This window comes from Oenanthe melanoleuca, chromosome 3 (assembly GCF_029582105.1).
Source record: "Oenanthe melanoleuca isolate GR-GAL-2019-014 chromosome 3, OMel1.0, whole genome shotgun sequence".
Taxonomy (NCBI): Eukaryota; Metazoa; Chordata; class Aves; order Passeriformes; family Muscicapidae; genus Oenanthe; species Oenanthe melanoleuca.
The window spans coordinates 4,929,011-4,946,366 of NC_079336.1; the positions used below are offsets into that span (position 1 = coordinate 4,929,011).

At 42.5% G+C, this 17,356-nt stretch overlaps 1 protein-coding gene across 5 annotated transcripts in view; it reads left to right on the top strand.

The window, feature by feature from the left end:
- The window catches only part of RUNX2 (RUNX family transcription factor 2), a 157,638-nt gene that overhangs the window by 89,304 nt on the left and 50,978 nt on the right, over positions 1–17,356 (top strand). For 3 of the 5 annotated variants that reach the window (XM_056487547.1, XM_056487548.1, XM_056487549.1), the window contains one exon: positions 355–5,220. The exons of the other annotated variants lie outside the window; for them this stretch is intronic. In XM_056487547.1, coding sequence (XP_056343522.1) covers positions 355–833 — 479 coding nt within the window. In that variant the 3' untranslated portion in view covers positions 834–5,220. Of the gene's footprint in view, positions 1–354; positions 5,221–17,356 lie in introns of those variants that run through there. 5 annotated transcript variants of the gene reach the window in all.

Here is a 17,356-nt window from a genome sequence, read left to right on the forward strand (position 1 = left end):
ATTTTAGCAATATTTTTTTCCCCTTTCTTTTTTTGGCTCTTTTTCAATCTCTTGATTTTTGAGATTTTTTTTTCCCCCCCAACCTGGCTCATGACCTTTGAACACTTCAGGTTGGCAATACTGCTCCCTCCATTGGCATCGGTGGAGTTAGACCAGGGATGAGTTTGGCCCAGCGCTTCTAGAAGACAGATGTATGACTCTGTTCCTTGCAATGTGTTGCTTGATATGATCTGCTGTTCTCTTGGGGGCCAAAAGAAGTGGGTTATCTTAGAAAAATAAAATTCTATCATCACGTGATACAAAAAATGGTATTTACAGAATTGTTTTCCCCCGTCTTTTGTTATAATTTTTTAGGTGCTTCAGAGCTGGGCCCATTTTCAGATCCCAGGCAGTTCACAAGCATTTCATCCCTCACTGAGAGCCGCTTCTCCAACCCACGAATGCACTATCCAGCCACCTTTACCTATACACCGCCAGTCACCTCAGGCATGTCACTGGGTATGTCCGCAACCACTCACTACCACACCTACCTACCACCACCCTACCCCGGCTCTTCCCAAAACCAAAGTGGACCTTTCCAGACCAGCAGCACTCCATATCTCTACTATGGCACTTCGTCAGGATCATACCAGTTCCCCATGGTGCCGGGAGGGGACCGCTCCCCTTCCAGGATGCTCCCGCCGTGCACCACCACGTCCAACGGCAGCACCCTGCTAAACCCTAACTTGCCCACCCAGAGTGACGGGGTGGAGGCGGATGGCAGCCACAGCAGCTCCCCAACCGTCTTGAATTCTAGTGGCAGGATGGATGAGTCCGTTTGGAGGCCGTACTGAGATTTCTTCCGTAGCCGGCCCGACCTCCGCAAGCCAAAAAAAAAAAAACCAAAAAAAACACCAAACCACCAAACGGTCGACTAACTATGAAGTGCCTGCTTTTTGTTTTATTTTTTTTTTAAAAAACAGATTTTAACAATATGTGCAACTGTGTAGATGGGATGATAATGGCCATAAATAATACAAGAGTTACCAACACACCACAACCCATGTTTCAGATTATGTGAATCAAAGCACATATTTGCTTTTTTTTTCCCCTTGGAACCATTTTACCTTGTTTTGTATTTAAAATGTACTTTCTACACACACACACACAAAGAAATTCATCCCCTCATTTTATTTTCTTTTTTTTTTTTCTTTTTCTTTTTGGGAATTTTTTTCCTCCTTTTTTTTTCCCCCCTAGAGTTTTGTAATAACTAGTGAGTACTTTTGCCAACAAGGAGAGAACGGACTCCCTGGCTATCAGGAGAAACATGGTGATGCAAGGCAAAGGCTACATTCCCTTTTATTTTAATAAAAAAACAAAATTAACCATGAACTCCAGATACAGTTGCAATCATACAACGTATGGGACCCTCTCCACACCTGTAGTGCAATTCACCTGGTTTGTATTGGTGCACATAAAAAGCAAAGAGCAAGTTGCTTCCATTTTGCTATGACCCATTCAGACGAAAACAGCTGTCCCAAAAAACTCTGTCCAAGCCTTGCTGGGAATAATGGTTGGAATTTCTCTGTGTTCATTGCTTTTTTGGTTTGTTTTTGGGTACTTAAAGAGAATGAGTTTTCAAGTTAGGTGAGCCAACCCCGGGGTTTCCTTTTTGCTTTTATATCCGTTCGTTTTGCCTTCGATTAGCCAAAAACCAAATATAACAACCAAAACCTTGAAAAGCAAAAAAACAAAATGTTATTACTTATGCAAAATATGAGAATGGCAATATATATTACTAGAGCCAAAATGGTATACATAGTATTTGTGTTCGGCTATGTTCTTTTTTATTTTTTTTAAATTATAAATGTATAAAATTTGAGTTTGTTTGCTAACATGAATCATCATTTAATTTTAAAAGAATATTTATAATTATTTAATGACATTTGGACCCTTTAAACGTTTCTTAATGTAATGATATATTGACTTCGGTCTCTAAAAGTGTTTTTGTTTTTTTTTTTTTTTTATTATTACATTTCTGCAATAGTGTAAACCTCAGACCTTTACCCAACTCTGAAAAGCAGTTCCAGTGTGAACCAGTTTACAATGTGACTTAAAAACAGCAAACCCAACCTAAATGCATCCACATCAAATGATTTTGGATGTAGGATCTTTTTTTATATAACTTATGAAGGAAATATTGTGTTTAAAATATTTTTATTAGCTGTCTGGTTGCCTTCAACACAGTCTTGCCTTTTAATCAGTAGTTGTGGAGACACTGGAAAAATGGTAGGAAGGATGAAATATTTTCCACCCTTCCTCTAATTTCTTCTTCTCCAAGGATTTTTTTCTCAGAACTTCAAAATTTGAAAAGATTCATATTTAAAATGGTCTATTTTGACAGAATAATTTAGATTTCAACATTTTTTTTCCCCCCCAAAGAAAAATCAAAACCATTTCAAAGCCCATATTTTGCAAATGATGAATTGTTAAATATCTCAGAAATGGGATTAAGGGAGAAATGGTGAAACATTTTCCCCTCCCCTTGCAATTTCAGCCCACTCAGTGGAATTAAAAGGTTTCAAACTTGAGACAGAAACTGCCTGGTAGCGAGTCACCACCCGTTAGCATTAAATGCGGGAGCCGTGCGGGTGCTGTGGTGGCTCTGAAGCTGATGTGGCTGTTGCCATGTTAGAGGGACAAGGGCACAAGGGCAGCAATACTCCCCTCTGCCCACACAGAGGACACAAACTCACCTCCAAAGCCACCCTGGGGCTCCCAGGGGTGGTATGAGCACAGCAGGTTGCACCCAAACCCCAACCTGTCCATGGCCATCCTACCTGGCAGAGAGGCCCCAGTTTTGGCCAGCCCAGGGCTGCCACGGCAAGCAGGGAGGTGACATGGCATTGGCTGGACGTGGTGGGAGCTGAGCCACCCTCCCCACGCTCTCCCCAGGCAGGTGTTAAGCCTGGCTTAGTGGGATGTTCAGCACGTGCCAGTGGGCCTGGCCAAAGCTCCCTCCCTCAGTCACGGCTGCCCGCAGCCTCCTCCAAGCTGCTCCTTGGGTGATCTTTGGCTGCCTCCAAAGTATGGTAGTAAACCAACGCTGGGCACAGCCACACAGAGCCAGACACCACCCTCACTGCTCGTTAGCAGCGAAGCTGTTAAACGAGCTGCCATTAGCATGGTACGTCCCCCCAATCTGCGTGATGACGTGCCCTTAAAAATAATAAATTAATAAAGTCTTTGCCTTCTAAAGGTTGTATACCAAGTATGCTTAAAGTATAAGTAAGACACTTTGTTTTTCTTCTAATACTTAGTTTTCCTTCAAAGATGGAAGCTGTAATTGATTCTATTTATTGTTGGTTTGTGGTAGCTTGAAGCATACCACTGTCCATTTATTTGTAACTGTAAAGTAACGTTTGTTAGTCTCAGCAGCACTTAAAAAACCAGTGTCTGGTTACACATTTCAGTTTTGTGTTTTGTTTAGTAAGCAAGAGAAAAAGAGATGTACTGCCAGTGCAAGCTGTTTCCTATTTAATAAAAGGTACTATATTTGTACATTATTTGTTATTGCTGAGAAGGGCTTTTTAAGGTTTACTGTATGCATATTAAGTAATTTTTAGGGTGCTTTTGTGTTGAAATGTTGTTAAGAGTGGCTGCAGGCAGCAACCCAGATTTTCTTTTTTTTTTTCCTTAAGACTTTGTTGTAAAATTCAAGCACTTGGTTTTTGTTTCTGGATAAATCCAGCACAGACCAGACTTTTGTTTTGCCCAATACCGACAGGACTCTGTTTGTGTCCCCGCGGTTTTTCAACTGGACCTTTAGGGACAAACGTTGAAAACGTTTTCTCCGCCCAGTCGAGGTGCGCGTGCCTGATCCAGTCGATCCTTGCCCTCGTCTGACCTGGCTCTGCCTGCTTGAGATAGGAAGGAAAGGATTTTCTAAGCACCTGTGGACAGAGGAGCACCAGCTCTTTGATTTTCAGTAGATCCCCATGCTCCTGAACCCTCCTGGTGCCTTTGGAAAATCTGTCCTGGTATATCCCTGGTCATGGAGGGAGTCGTACAGGCTGAGGCAGAGATGCTCATCAGAGCTTTCAGAAAATGCTTTCAAGTTCACTTGGAAATGCTCTTGAATCAGATTTACAGACCCAACCGGTGCTATGTAGTGAATCATATCAACTTATCTGAGCTTTTGTGAGGTGCTTGGCATCACAGAACAGAGTTTTCTCAAAGGTACGACGGCCCTTCCCTTCGGGCAGTGGCAATCTTTGGCACTGGTCACAGATTTAAAGAAAAGAAATTGCCTTTTTTTTAACTTCCAGCTCTCTTATCCTACCAAAGACTTATTCCAGCACAACAGGCACAATGTCCCTTTTGCAAAATGGAGGATTAAATCCTCCTGTCTCTCCTTCTAAGGGTAACCAGATCGGGTGCAGTGGGTCGGGACAGAAGAGTAAAGCAAATTATTTATCCGACAGCATCATTCACCTGGCATTTATCGTTTCCTTTAAAAGCCCAGCTGCTGTGTCTTTCTTAGCATTGAACCTTTGTTGCCAGCAGTCCCCTGAGCAAAGATTTACCAGTTTCCACAGGTACCATCTGGAATGGGGAGAATTTTGCACTTTCACCCTGAGCAAAGCAAGGCTCAGCCCCAGGCTGGGCTGCAGCAGCAGCAAGCCATGAGCAAAAGCAATAATTAAACTTGGATCAGCCATGAGCTCAAAGAAGCCCCATTCTATGCCCCCCCTGAATTTCTTGTTGTTTTTAAATAGAATGCATTTCAGTTTAACATTTTCTGAAAACTTTTTTAGATGTTTGTTTACTTCCATGTTTACAGATAACTCTTTGCTTTTTTTTAATGCAGTACTTTTAAGTATATCAGCCAAAACCATACTTTTACAGTAACTTTAGGTAATATGAGCGACATTCCAATTTTTTTGTTGTTAAATATGCTTTACCAATCTTGAATTTCTGCTGGAACAAAATATTTGTAGCATTTTGTGTAAATACAAGCTTTAATTTTTTATTTTTTCAAATGCTGTCACCCAAGATTTGCTTTTCATGCACATATTGTACAAACACACTCTGCTTTATGCCACAGACAATGATTGTGGATCAGTTTACTTCAACTTCAAAGGGACTATTTGTATTGTATGTTGCAACTGTAAATTGAATTGTTTGGCATTTTCTCATGATTGTAATATTAATTTGAAGTTTTAATTTCATTTTCAATAAAATGGCTTCTTTTTTTTTTTTTTTTTTTTTTTTTTTTTTGTTAATGTTCTTCTAAACTTCTTTTTCTTCCTTGTCTCTTCTTGGCACCAGGCAGGGTAAAGCAAGCACATGGTAGGACATGGGACCAGGCTGTCTGTGGCTGACCCATTAATTTCTGCAGCACTTGAGTTTTCAACTAAATATAAAAAGCAAATTTCCAGGCCCTTGGGTGGTGAAAGACACCTTCTAAACCTGATCTTAAGTATCACTTCTTTCCCTGAGACTGCAAATTATTGAAAGTTGTGTTTCTTAGAGGAGTGCAAACTGCTCTTGTTCATCTTGCTAGGTCATTAACTCTGGAACCAAACAACTGGCATTAGCCAGGACATTCTCAGGGAAAACTGGGATAGATTTTCAAACTGGGAGGGAGGGATTTGGATTTGTGATGCTTTTCCACGATGGGGGTTGAGTTATCTCCACCTCTTCCTGGTCAGACCTGAGGGATGCAGTCACAGATAATCTTGTGATTTGCATGGCCTGAGGCAAGAAGAGTTTTCAAGCAGCAAAAGATATATGGATTGGGAGGGGACTGAAGGAGGAGATTATTTTTCCTCCAGCTTAGTGTCAGGTGTAGGAGGAGATGCAGCTAAAGAAGGTGAGGTTAAGTTCACCCAAGGCTGTCTGCAGGAGGACAGGACAGGAGTTGTGTGCAAGCTTGTGCCTGGTCTCATAGTAAGTTCTTATCCTTTTTAGCTATTTCTTGAGTCTGTGAAAGAAATCATAGCACAGAGAGGTGTGAGGTTCTGATCATTTAGACAACTCTTTTACTCTGAAGTTTAAATGTCACTGCTACTGATTTTGGGAGCTCTTGTTGGCTTTACCAATGACCTTTAAACATTTCCTGTGTGGCGGTTAAAGCTTGAGGGCTCTTGTATTCCAGTTCTTTATCCGAGTCCTGATTGTAGGGAAGCTTGATCCAAGAGTAAGGAACCAAGCAAATTGTTTTTTGGAGGACTCATGCTACAAGCATTAGTGCTAGGACTTTTTGCTGCCCTCTGGCACACAGATTAACCCATCTCAGCCACTCACTGCCCAGACGGACCCTCATTATAGTCTTGCTTTCATGGTCACTTAATTCAGATTCTCAATGGAAATAAACATTTTTTTCTCCATTTTGTATGGTGAAGTGCTGAAACAGGTGCCATGGGAGATTGTGGCACTTCTGTTCCTGGAGATTTACAGGACCCAACTGGTAAAACATGGAGCAACCTGGTCTGACCTCCAAGCTGAGGCTGCTTGAGCAGGAGGGTGATCTGGAGACCTCCCACGATCTTTTCCAAATTATCCCATGGGCCTGTGAGGCAGGCTGGGAGCTGCCTGCTGCAGGTTGTTGTCTGAGATAAAAACTGCTTGTGTGACTGTATGGAAAACACATATTGAGCTAAATGAAATCTGAAAAAGGGGTTGGACAAGATTAAACTCATAGGTAGGCGGGTGACTGAGGAGTTACAGTGATCTCTCTTTTCATAGAATCATAGAATGGTTTGAGTCAAAAGAGACCTTAAAGATCAGTTTTTGTTGGCCTCTGCTCATTTCTCTGGGATATCTACAGCAGGCGTGGTCAGCACAAGGGCTGATAGAGCCAATCCATTTCTCTGATCCAGTACAGTAGTTCCCACTGAACTTCATGCTGGGGATGTTGGTTTTGATTTTTTTGTTTATCCTGCAGCTTAAGAAGGCAACTCTTTTACCTTAGCAAAGAAATCAATCACTCAGAAGGCAAGTTAGCACCACTGGTGAACATGAGGACAGCCTTGTACAGAGACAAGAGGAGTGGTGGGGGCAGACAAGGCTCAAACTACTTTAGGAGACAGGAGTTGGGGATGTTTCCTGCAAGGGTTGTGACTGTTGTTTTCCCCATCTTTTGGTGTCAATAAATAGCATCTTGGGTTTGGGTTGTGAGGGTTGAACATAAGCTCTGAATCACTGGAGTCTGGCCTTGATGGTCCCATGCAATCCTACACTGCTTCTCCCTGCTGGTCTCGGTTTTAACTTTTTAATTTCCCGTGGCTGTGAGCAATACTGGAAGGGCTTAGAGCAGCCACAGGCCTAAATTAGCCTTTTTGTGCCTAAAACAAGCTCTTTGGGAGAGGTGGGTGTGAGAAGCAGGGTCTGACTTTATGGTTCAGCACCAAACTCTGTTCTGACACCAAATAAAACATTCATCAAGCTGTTTATTGGGGAAAAGAAGGAAATAACCTCAGTTATATATCCAAGGATTGACATGAACTGCCTAGTTACCTTCTGCACCATCAGGAGGAAATATATTGATATTTTGAGGTGAAATCCCTCCCCTGGGTAACCTCTCACAGATGACCAGTGTTCTGCAGCATGTGGGGGGTCACAACAGAACATGTTTTGGGTAGGGGTGCAGTGAGGATGTCCAGACATTCACCACTTGGATGAATGCTTGCAGAGTACAGCCCAAGAGCTTGTTGGATGGATTGAAAATTATCTGTTAGAAATGCATAAGCCTTGGACAGGTGATGGGGAAAACTGTGACATAAAATACTGGGAGCAGGTTGAACATTTCTATTCAACATCTTGAAGAAAAGTTTAAGCACAAGCTTAAAGCAAAAAATTAAATATTTAACTTGGGCCTTCTGTGATTATCTTTTCTCTTTAGATCTACTGGTGCAATGTCAGTCTGGGATGTGTGGAGATGTTCCCATGAGGACTATTTGTTATACTTGTATGACTTTGGAGGGGGGAATCTCAGCATTTATCCCCATGGGAATAGGAAACTGTTGGCGCCAGTAACAGATAAAACCATGAGATAGAAAGAGAGCAAAGCCCAAACTTCCAAAAGCTTTTGGTGATCTGATGCAGTGCAAACAAATAACTTGGGATGTACAACATAATTTAAAATTGAAGTTCTCAGGCCTGCCCTGCTACTCCTGTGTGCATTTATTGCATATGTTACTTAGTGTAGGTGCATTTCAAATGTTGACTGTGTTACCTAAATAACAAGCAGGCTTGAATTTCCTTACTCCAGTTGTGTGAGAGTTTAAAAAAAATCCTTATATTTGTAAGAAGTTCTAAATATGAGACAAATTAGTTTTACTTCTTTAGCTGAGAAATTTCAGCATCCTCTGTGATTCTCCAGACAGCTTGGGACTCCTCTTTCAATACCTCAGCTTCCCTAAATATAGATCAGGGATTTTGTTATTTCCCTACTGTGTCAGGGTGTCTTCTGGGCTCTGTGTTTACAAAGATATTTGAACTTTGGTTGTTACTGTTGTTGTTGTTTAGCTTTTTTTACTACAAATCCTGTGCTTGGTCTCACACCATTGGATAGTGTCCTTTGAAGCAGCACAGCTCTAAACCACATGTTTAGAAAAAAATGACCCAGTTTCCCGACTGCTGATCTGGTCAAATAACAATGCGGAGCTGAGGCCAAGTTGTGCTGCCTCAACAGATTTAGTCAGGATTTGTGGTGGGGCAGGAAGCAAAGCAGAGATCCCTGCAGCCCTTGGCCACTCCCCCCCAGCAGCTCGCTCGGGATGAGCAGCTGCATCTCGTGGGATGTCCCAACACTCAGAGAAAAGCAAACAGCCCATGTTAAAGTTGATACACCACAGCAACTTGCCAGTGATTAATGTTTGCCACGAGGCCGAATTCAGATGGTGATCACGCCAGGAGAGATCAGCTGAAGTCTCTCTATTAATATCCCGCGGTTTTGGAGGCGGCGTTTTCCTGCCCGTAAGTGTGGGTGTAATCAATGAAGGGTCACTGAAGTGCTGGTTGAGGGATGTGAAGGAGTCTCCCTTGGTCTCCTGGCTCAAGGGAGGCTCCATGCAGGACCACAGCCACCACATCCTCTCAGTAGGCTGTGCCCAGCAAGTTTTGGTGTCTTCTAAGCATGGAGATAAAGCCAGGGCTTCAGTGGAGCATTCTGTCCCCAAGCTTCTCCTGATGTCCACCTCCAACCTTCCAAAGTGCAGTTGGTGACTTTTTCTGCAGCATCTGCATTAGGGTTTGATTTGTCTCTGCCTCTGACTTCGGGCACACAAGGTGCAATAAGGGTTTAAAACCTTGTTGAATATCCCTAGGGCTCCAGTGCTTAGTGACCTCTCCTTTCCCTCTCAGCTGTACTCACAGAATCACAGAATGGTTTGAGTTGGAAGAGACCTTAAAGATCATCCTGTTCCACAGCAAAGAATCTGTTCCTAATATCTCATCTAACCCTGCCTCTTAGCAGTGGGAAGCCACTTGCCCATGTCCTGTAGTTCCATGCCCTTGTCCAAAGTCCCTCTCCATCTCTCTTGAAGCCCCTTTATGAACTGGAAGGTGAATATTCCTCCAACCTGTGCCTTTAGGGCACTATTAAATATAAAATCAAAGCCTAAACACTAAGGTAGCTCCTCAACCCCCCACAGATTATTTGCTTCTTGATTTCCAAAGAAGTCCTTGGTGGCTGAAAATGATGCTGCTACGTCCAAACACTCTGAGACAGCTTCTTCCAGTAAAACACAGTTTTCATCCCTGCTCCAGGATGTGTAAGGCTGGCTGGCAAATGTGAGGAAATAGGAAGGACAGGCTGCAGCAGAAGGGATAAAAACCCCAGGTAATCCAGACAGATCTCAGGAAACCTGGATGCAAAGGATCTTTGTCAGTTTACTACCAGTAGTGGTGTTCTCTTAAAAGAGCAGGATGCTCTCATCTTTTAATAATAGCCAGGCTAGATGCTAAAGTCTGTTCTGCAAATACTGTAAAAGTGAGGAAAACAGCTGATTTCTGTTAAGATGAACACACCAGGAGAATAAGCCAAAAAAAAGTATGAGAACTCTCCAGAGGTCTGTCTTAGCAATGCCACTTGGCAGCTGGATCTTAAAGTCAGGACTGAAAATGCAGCCTGTGCTTCTGTCCCTGCACTGATCAGCCCCTGTGTGTGGAGAAGGAATTCCTGCACCGTCTGGGGATTTGGAACAGTGCTGGCAGGGATCTCACCCTCTGTTTTACAGAGCTGCAAAATTCACAGATTTTGGGGAGCTGTAGAAAATACTAATTCAACAAGGAATTTGCTTGACTTGCTCCTTGTTGTAGAAAATGGTTCCATGTTGAGTAGAGGCCAGTGGTTTAAAATGGCATTTTTGTTCCATCTTTTTTTGTATTTTCCCCTCTGCCCTGTTTTTGTTCTCAGTTGTTTTTTTTTAATTTGTCTGGAAGACATTAATTTAAGGTACTAGATGAAGACAGGATTGGGGTTTCATAAGGCATTGTATTGAGCATTAGGAAGATGCCTGTGCCTCTCTTCATACCACTGCCCCTTCAATCCTCTTTTCCTTATTTTCAGCACAGGAACTGTTTTTCCTTCTGGGCAGGGATCTTTGAAACCATAATAAAATCATTCATGTTTGTAATGTGCTTATAGGTACTGGATGGAAAGTGTTAGAGGAAAGTAGAGTACATTGTGACATGATATTTTTATTTCTGCAATGGGGCAATGCCCAAGAAAATGTATTAACTCTGTATCACAGCCACACATTTTTCTCAGATGCTGAGTGGCAGTTCTCTCAAACAGTTCCTAGAAACCAGAAAAAAACCTATTGTGAAATGATGGGAAGAACTCATTCAGTGTTTAGGATTGCTGCCTAATGACTGCAGATAAAATTGTTTATGAAGAACTTGTGCAACTCCTTTCCTTGCCAACGAGGGTAGGCTTGGTACGTGCTGTTTCAAACCTCCCTGTCTCTGCCTCACCAAAAGGATCCCCCAATTGTTATTTTCATAAGTTTACAACTAGGAATTTATTTTGATTGTTCCATTTTACAGGGCACAGGGACTTTTTTATTTTGTTTATAAAGGATATTTTTCTGGGGATGGTCACATCAAGACTGTTATTTTATTGTGGGCATCTTCCCTGGAGCAGATGCATGAGCTTCTCCATGCCAGAAAATACCAACATTTAATGTGCTGATGTTCTGCAGCAATACCTGATTATTGTGGATTTACAGAGCCAGGTGTGTGTTGCACAGAGGGACAGATCTAGCACCCACCCTGTGTTGGCACCACCTGTAGTGAAGGATGGAAAGAGGATCCACCACTCATGGCTGAGGGCATGTTCTGCTCAGAGACACCTGCCTGTATGAGGTCTCACCATCTGGAAAAAATTTAAAATACAGAGAGATAATTTAGGTCACCTGCAGTGTGACAACCAAGAGACAGGCAAACACAAACCACTGGTGTCTGAACTGACCATGGTGTGCAGGAGGTGGCACCTCCCCAGGGCTGCTCAGCTGGGATCAGTGGGGACTTGGGTCTGTCCATTGCTGTGGGGCTGAAAGGTGAGTGAAGGTGGACAAATGAATGCACACCATAAACAGAAGTCATCTCAGATCAAACCACCATGCTCAGATCCTGGCTTTACACTGGAAGCAGCAGGGTCCTGAAACCTCCCCCTCTTCCAGCTCCCCAAGCAGGTATTGAACGTGTAGGGTCAGTGTGCAGATCTTTCAAAAAGCAGAGCTAAAAAACTGGAACTAGTTTGCTCTTTGAGGAAGTGTAGATTTGCTGAAGCCACTGCCACATTGAATGTCACTATTGGCCCTTTGGCATTTCAGTTACTGCCCTGTTAAAGCATTTTGATCATAAACCCAAAGGAGCTGCATGAAGGGATCTATCCCTTCCCTAGGTATATAACTGGCCTCATCACTGGCACATGCAGGGCTTCTCCCACCCCACTCTGTTCTTTCAGCTCCACAATGGGGTTGTGGACCAAAATCAGGGAAAATTGCAGCAGCCTGGCTGGTGCCCCTTGGTCCTGGAAACACGTGAAAAGATGCACCCAACAGAGACAAGGATAACACTCAGTTTGCAAGGGTTTGGTGCTAAAGATGAGAATGACCACAGACCTCAGGCCTTGCATATGAAGTGTCAAAGTCATTTCTCCAGTTCTTCTTTGCCACAACAACTGCAAATAAGAAAACAAACCTCAGAGACGGAAGACATGAAGTTCAGAAACACGTCCACACCCATGTGCAATATGAGAAAAGGGGCAACCAAAATTGCAGCTGTGTCCCAGAATGAGAAGGAGTTAATTTCTGAGAATGGTTTCTTAAACTCACTCTCTTCTCAAGGGTCCAGAACAGATGGGCACTTAATAAAATTTGTGTAATGCTTTAGATTGGCACTGGTAAAAGTATGGGATATGAAGGTGAATACGAATACGATTTTTCCTCTGTATTTGCCACCTTGTTGAATCAATATTATTCAATGGGAAATAGTATTGGAAAAGGATAAAAGTATGTATGGAACAAGGGAGTTGATCTTGCTATGAATCCCACAGTTCCTGGTTTATTTAGTTGCTTTTTTATAGCTTAAAATGGAGTAACTGTTTTTCTTCCAAGGGTTTTTGGCTGCTTTACAGCTGTTGTTAAGAAATCAGTATTTCTCCGTAAAATATGTACTCATTTGTTAATATTTGTGATGAGGAAAATTTCAAAGAATTGAAAGGCTGTGATGCCATTTTTTCAGAAAAGGCCAGTACCTTGTCAGTAAACACATTTCTCCTTAGCAGGTCAATACCAATCCAAATTAAAAGGAAAAGGAGGGTTGCAGTTTGAGATTTTTTTTCTGCTACAGCTGCTGAGTTGTGCACTCTACTTTGCCCTCTTTGGGTTCATAGTAAAGGTTTAAAAAACATTATTAATGAAGGAATTACTTGCTTCAGTTAATAAATGGTAGAATTGAATCCACTAAAGCCATCTGCATGTTTGAGGCAAAGATAGCAGTGGGAAGCAGAGCCTTGAATACCATGGCTTGTGACTTCTCATCTGCTCAGAGTTCCCAGTGAGCTAAGATCTAGGAACAATGGCTAAGTCATTCCTATAGCAGGAACTTAATGCCTAAATTGTCATCAAAAGGCTTCACAGACTATACAAGAAGGGTTACACAGACTGTTAATTCAGAACCTGAAGCTGTATGTCAGAAGGGATATCCCCCACATGCAGATAACCAAGAGAAAACAGTTTGGTCAAAGATGTTCTCATAGGTGATCTCCCTAAGTCAGGAGCTGAGATTGAAAGATTAGGGCAAATAGTTTATTGAAGGTTTTGCTGGGTACTTTTTTGTTTGGTTGTTTTTGTTTTTTTTTTTCCTGATATATGTATTTATGCAGTATTGTTGTATTACATGATATTCAAATATTTGAAAGGGAAACATCAGAAAGTTCCAGCTTCCTTTCTGGGAGAAGCACTCTAAAACGCTCCTTTTGGCTTTGGGGATCTTTGCTTTCTGTGCATGTGAGTGGATCAGCACCTTGAACCTGAGTGTGTCTGTGGAGTTGTGCATATGAGCCTTGGTCCTCCCAAGGAAAACAGAAGATGAGAGAATGCCAGTGAAAAGGTAGGATTTGCTTCTGGTTTGCCACAGGAAAACCCATTCTCTGTGCTGAAAGGATTTTTGTTTCTTAGGAAAACCAAGAATTTTGGCTTCTGGATTTGAAGGTCATCTGGATAATTAAGTAGAGGCAGTGATGAGAATTGTTTATTTGTTGCTTAGTGGGCTGCTCCTGTGTGCAGAGCCACAGCTAGACTATATTCCCTGGCCCCAAAATTGTGTGGGTGATTGGACTGAAGGTTTTCATATAGTTCTGAAAACTTCAGAAAATGGGGAAAGACTTCTCCTTTCGTCAGTGCTTTGGTCATTCAAGCTGTAACAGATCCCACTGTCCTTCTATAACTCCAGTACTGGTGCTAGAGATCAATCCACTGGATATAAGTGAGAAAAAGCAGTATCTTTCCTAGACCATCCAGCACAGCTGGGAAAAAAAAAAAAAAAAAAAAAAAAAAAAAAAAAAAAAAAAAAAAGACAATTTCTTGGCTAAGTAGTTCTCAAAACTATAAATAAATAATTTTTAAAAAAAGAAAACTTGGAAAAACTGGGAAAAACTGGGGAAAATTGCTCTAAGTTTCCTGTAATCTTATAAATTATATGAGACACTAAAGCAGAGAGGGACCTTGCAGTAGGAGAGATGAGGGAGAAGATTAAGTGCCATAAAACCAGTATTTCTATTGTATCCATAATGATTGATATCTTGTAAAATTCACCTGGCATCAGTCTGCTTACAAAAACATAACTGGTGCATTGATCATTATTGACAAGTGGTTGGTTTTTGTTTATTTTTTTTTCCTGGACTGAAAGAAATGGTGCATGGGCTGTTGCTCAAGGCAGAAAAGCATCCAGGGAAAATGAGATGTCCCAGGCTTTGAAACATATGAAAGTGTGTGATGTGTTGTTGTACAGATGTGCAGCCAGCACCTCTCAGGTGCACCTGAAAAAAGTTTAGCCACTCTCTGGGTTGGGCTTAGCCATGAGAAAGCTGGGAGATGTTGCTTTTCATATTTAATAGAAAGTAAACAACCCCTGTTTTCTTGACACTTTGACACCTTGTTTTCTTATCAGCCATCACCATGGTGTTGCAAATATACTGAACAGTGAAGAGGAAAAGAGCTGAACCACATGAATCTAGTTTCATTATTTGCATTTAACTTTTTCTGACTTTGTCTGGGCTATCACACCCTGATTGCAGTGTGCCCAGGTGGCCAAGAAGGCCAATGGCCCCTGGCTTGTACCAGCAATAGTGTGGCAGCAGGACCAGGGCAGGGATTGTCCTTCTGCCTCATCAGGACACTGGTGAGGCCACACCTTGAATCCTGTGCTCAGTTTTGTACTCCTCATGTGAGAAAGACATTGAAGGGCTGGACTGTGTCCAGAGAAGGGTAATGGAGCTGGAAAAGGGTCTGCAGCACAAGTCAAGGAAGTTGGGGATGTTTAGCCTAGAGAAAAGGAGCCTCAGGATGGACCTTTTTGCTCTTTTTAAGTCCCTGAAAGGAAATTGTAGCCAGGTAGGGCTTGGTCTTTTCTCCTGAATTACAAGGGTCAGGATGAGAGGAAATGACCTCAAATTGTGCTGGGGGAGGTTTAGATTGGATATTGGGAAAAATTTATTCACTGAAAACATAATCAAACATTGCAACATGCTAGTCCTGGAAGTGGTAGCATCACCATCCCTGGAGACATCTGGAAGATGTGGTGCTGAAGGACATGGTTTAGTGGTGAGTTCACAGAACTGAGTTAATGATTGCACTCAATGATCTTGGAGACCTCTTCCAACCTTAATGCTTCTATGGTTCTATGATCCTGTCTCTGCTTTGATTGACTCATGTAGGAGCAGCTCCTATGAGCAGCCACTGCTGCTTGGAGCTGTTCCTTGGATAAGGTGGCTCTGAACATGAACCCCATGGTAGACAGAGTGAGTGTCTTTCTTTCAGTTTAAGGATTTTCCTAGGCTTTTGGGGACATTTAACTTTAACATTCAGCCTCCTTTTGAATGAGACAGAGCTACTGGGATTGTGCTGTGTGTGGACGCGAGGGCAATGTTTGTCTGTAGCTTTTCAGTCACATAGTCAGTCAGTGAAGCTCAGTAACTTCAGAAATCCCAAATGACTGAATATATTTCAAGATGACGTCTGTGGATAACAGAGATGTTTCTGTCCAAACATTGGTTCAGATGGCACCTGTATTGTGTAGTCCCTTAATACTTTTAGAAATGTTCTTGTGTAGAAAACTAAGTTTGTGAAGAGGCTTTGATCTCACAAACACTGAAATACTGCAACTCAAACAGTGACTGTTGGCAAATGTGACATAAAATGCATTTGCTGAAAACCCAATGAAAGAGGTTTCAAGCTGAAGTCTTTGGCCTCACCTTTGGGGCTTGGCCTTCATGTCCTGTTGGTGATGTGGTGTCAGTCATTGACCTGCAGTGACACAATCAAGTGCCTGAGCCCTCTGAGTCTGCAGAGCAAAGGATGAAATGTTTATCAGATTTGACCTAGATTTGGCCCTGACTTTTAAAGGCAGGCTTGTTGCTCTATGAATAAACTCAGGATGTTGAACATAAACATGTAAAAAATAGGAGGATGAGTCTTCTCACTCAAGCCCTAGAAACCAGAAAAGGAGAAAACTGAGATTTTAAAAGAAAAGTCTCGGCCATGTGGAAGCAAGATAGGAAGATGCTCCATTTAAAACAATTTGGGTTCCCATTTTCCACATCCTTGGGAATGTGATACTCCTGGACCAGCAACAGCCATGTTGTGCATCCCTGCCCACCCTACTCCTGGGGTTATGTCTCAGATCTTCTGCAGGCCAGAGCTAAAACTGGAGTCATACATGAGCCTGCAGCTTTGGTAAGAGGCAGCCACTGTAGAAATCAGAGAGTTCAGCCTCTTCCAGGAACCCTGAGCAGGGGGTGTTTTCAGAGAAAAGGTCGAGTTCTCTTTTTCCATCCACGAAAAACAACTGACAGCAACGTATGCTTGGCTATTTTCTGTAGCCCAGACTTCTAGAAAGGAAAATATAGAATGAGAGCGGATCTCTCCTCCTGGCTCTGTTACTTGTTTGTAGATGGCTTTTCCCTTGTCAGGATTGTCTGTCAGGGTGTTTGTACACTTCAGCCTAATTTTGGCCTGTCCTTTGCACTTTTGACATCCACCTGGACCCCCACCCTGGTGCACTGACCTCTAACTCAGAGCTCATTTGTCTTAGCAAGGTTGAGCTTCTTTAAATCTGATTTTCCCCTTCCAGCTGAGAAAATGGGAGCATTCACACCTGAGGCTGGGTGGCAGAAATGAGAGTGAGAGTTATGAAGCCTGGAAGAAAATAAAGAGGAAAGAGAGCAGATGTACCAAGAGTGACGTGCCCTTGGAAAGAGGCAGGAGTGCATTTTCATCTTGCTTTTGCCAGGTGTGAATCTTTCCAGGACCTGACTAATTAACACTTACACATATCAGCCATCCCACCCAAAGTCCAGCCCAAGGTGGGCATGAGCTATTTGTGAAGAGCAGCTGCAAGTGGAACAGTGCAAATGGAGCCCAAAGAAGCAGGAAAGGGTTTATCTCACCTAAACCAGATTTCCACATCTGGGATAGTAACCCTGTGTTTGCTCCCTTTAGGATCCATAGAGGGAAAATAGTGCTTTGATCTGGACTGGTTGAGCTGCCCACTTTAGGATGAGATAACCTAAAAATATATTTTTCCTTCCTGCCTGCAAAGGAAGCTCAGAAGCATCTGCCCTTGGATCTGGATCATGAAGAGG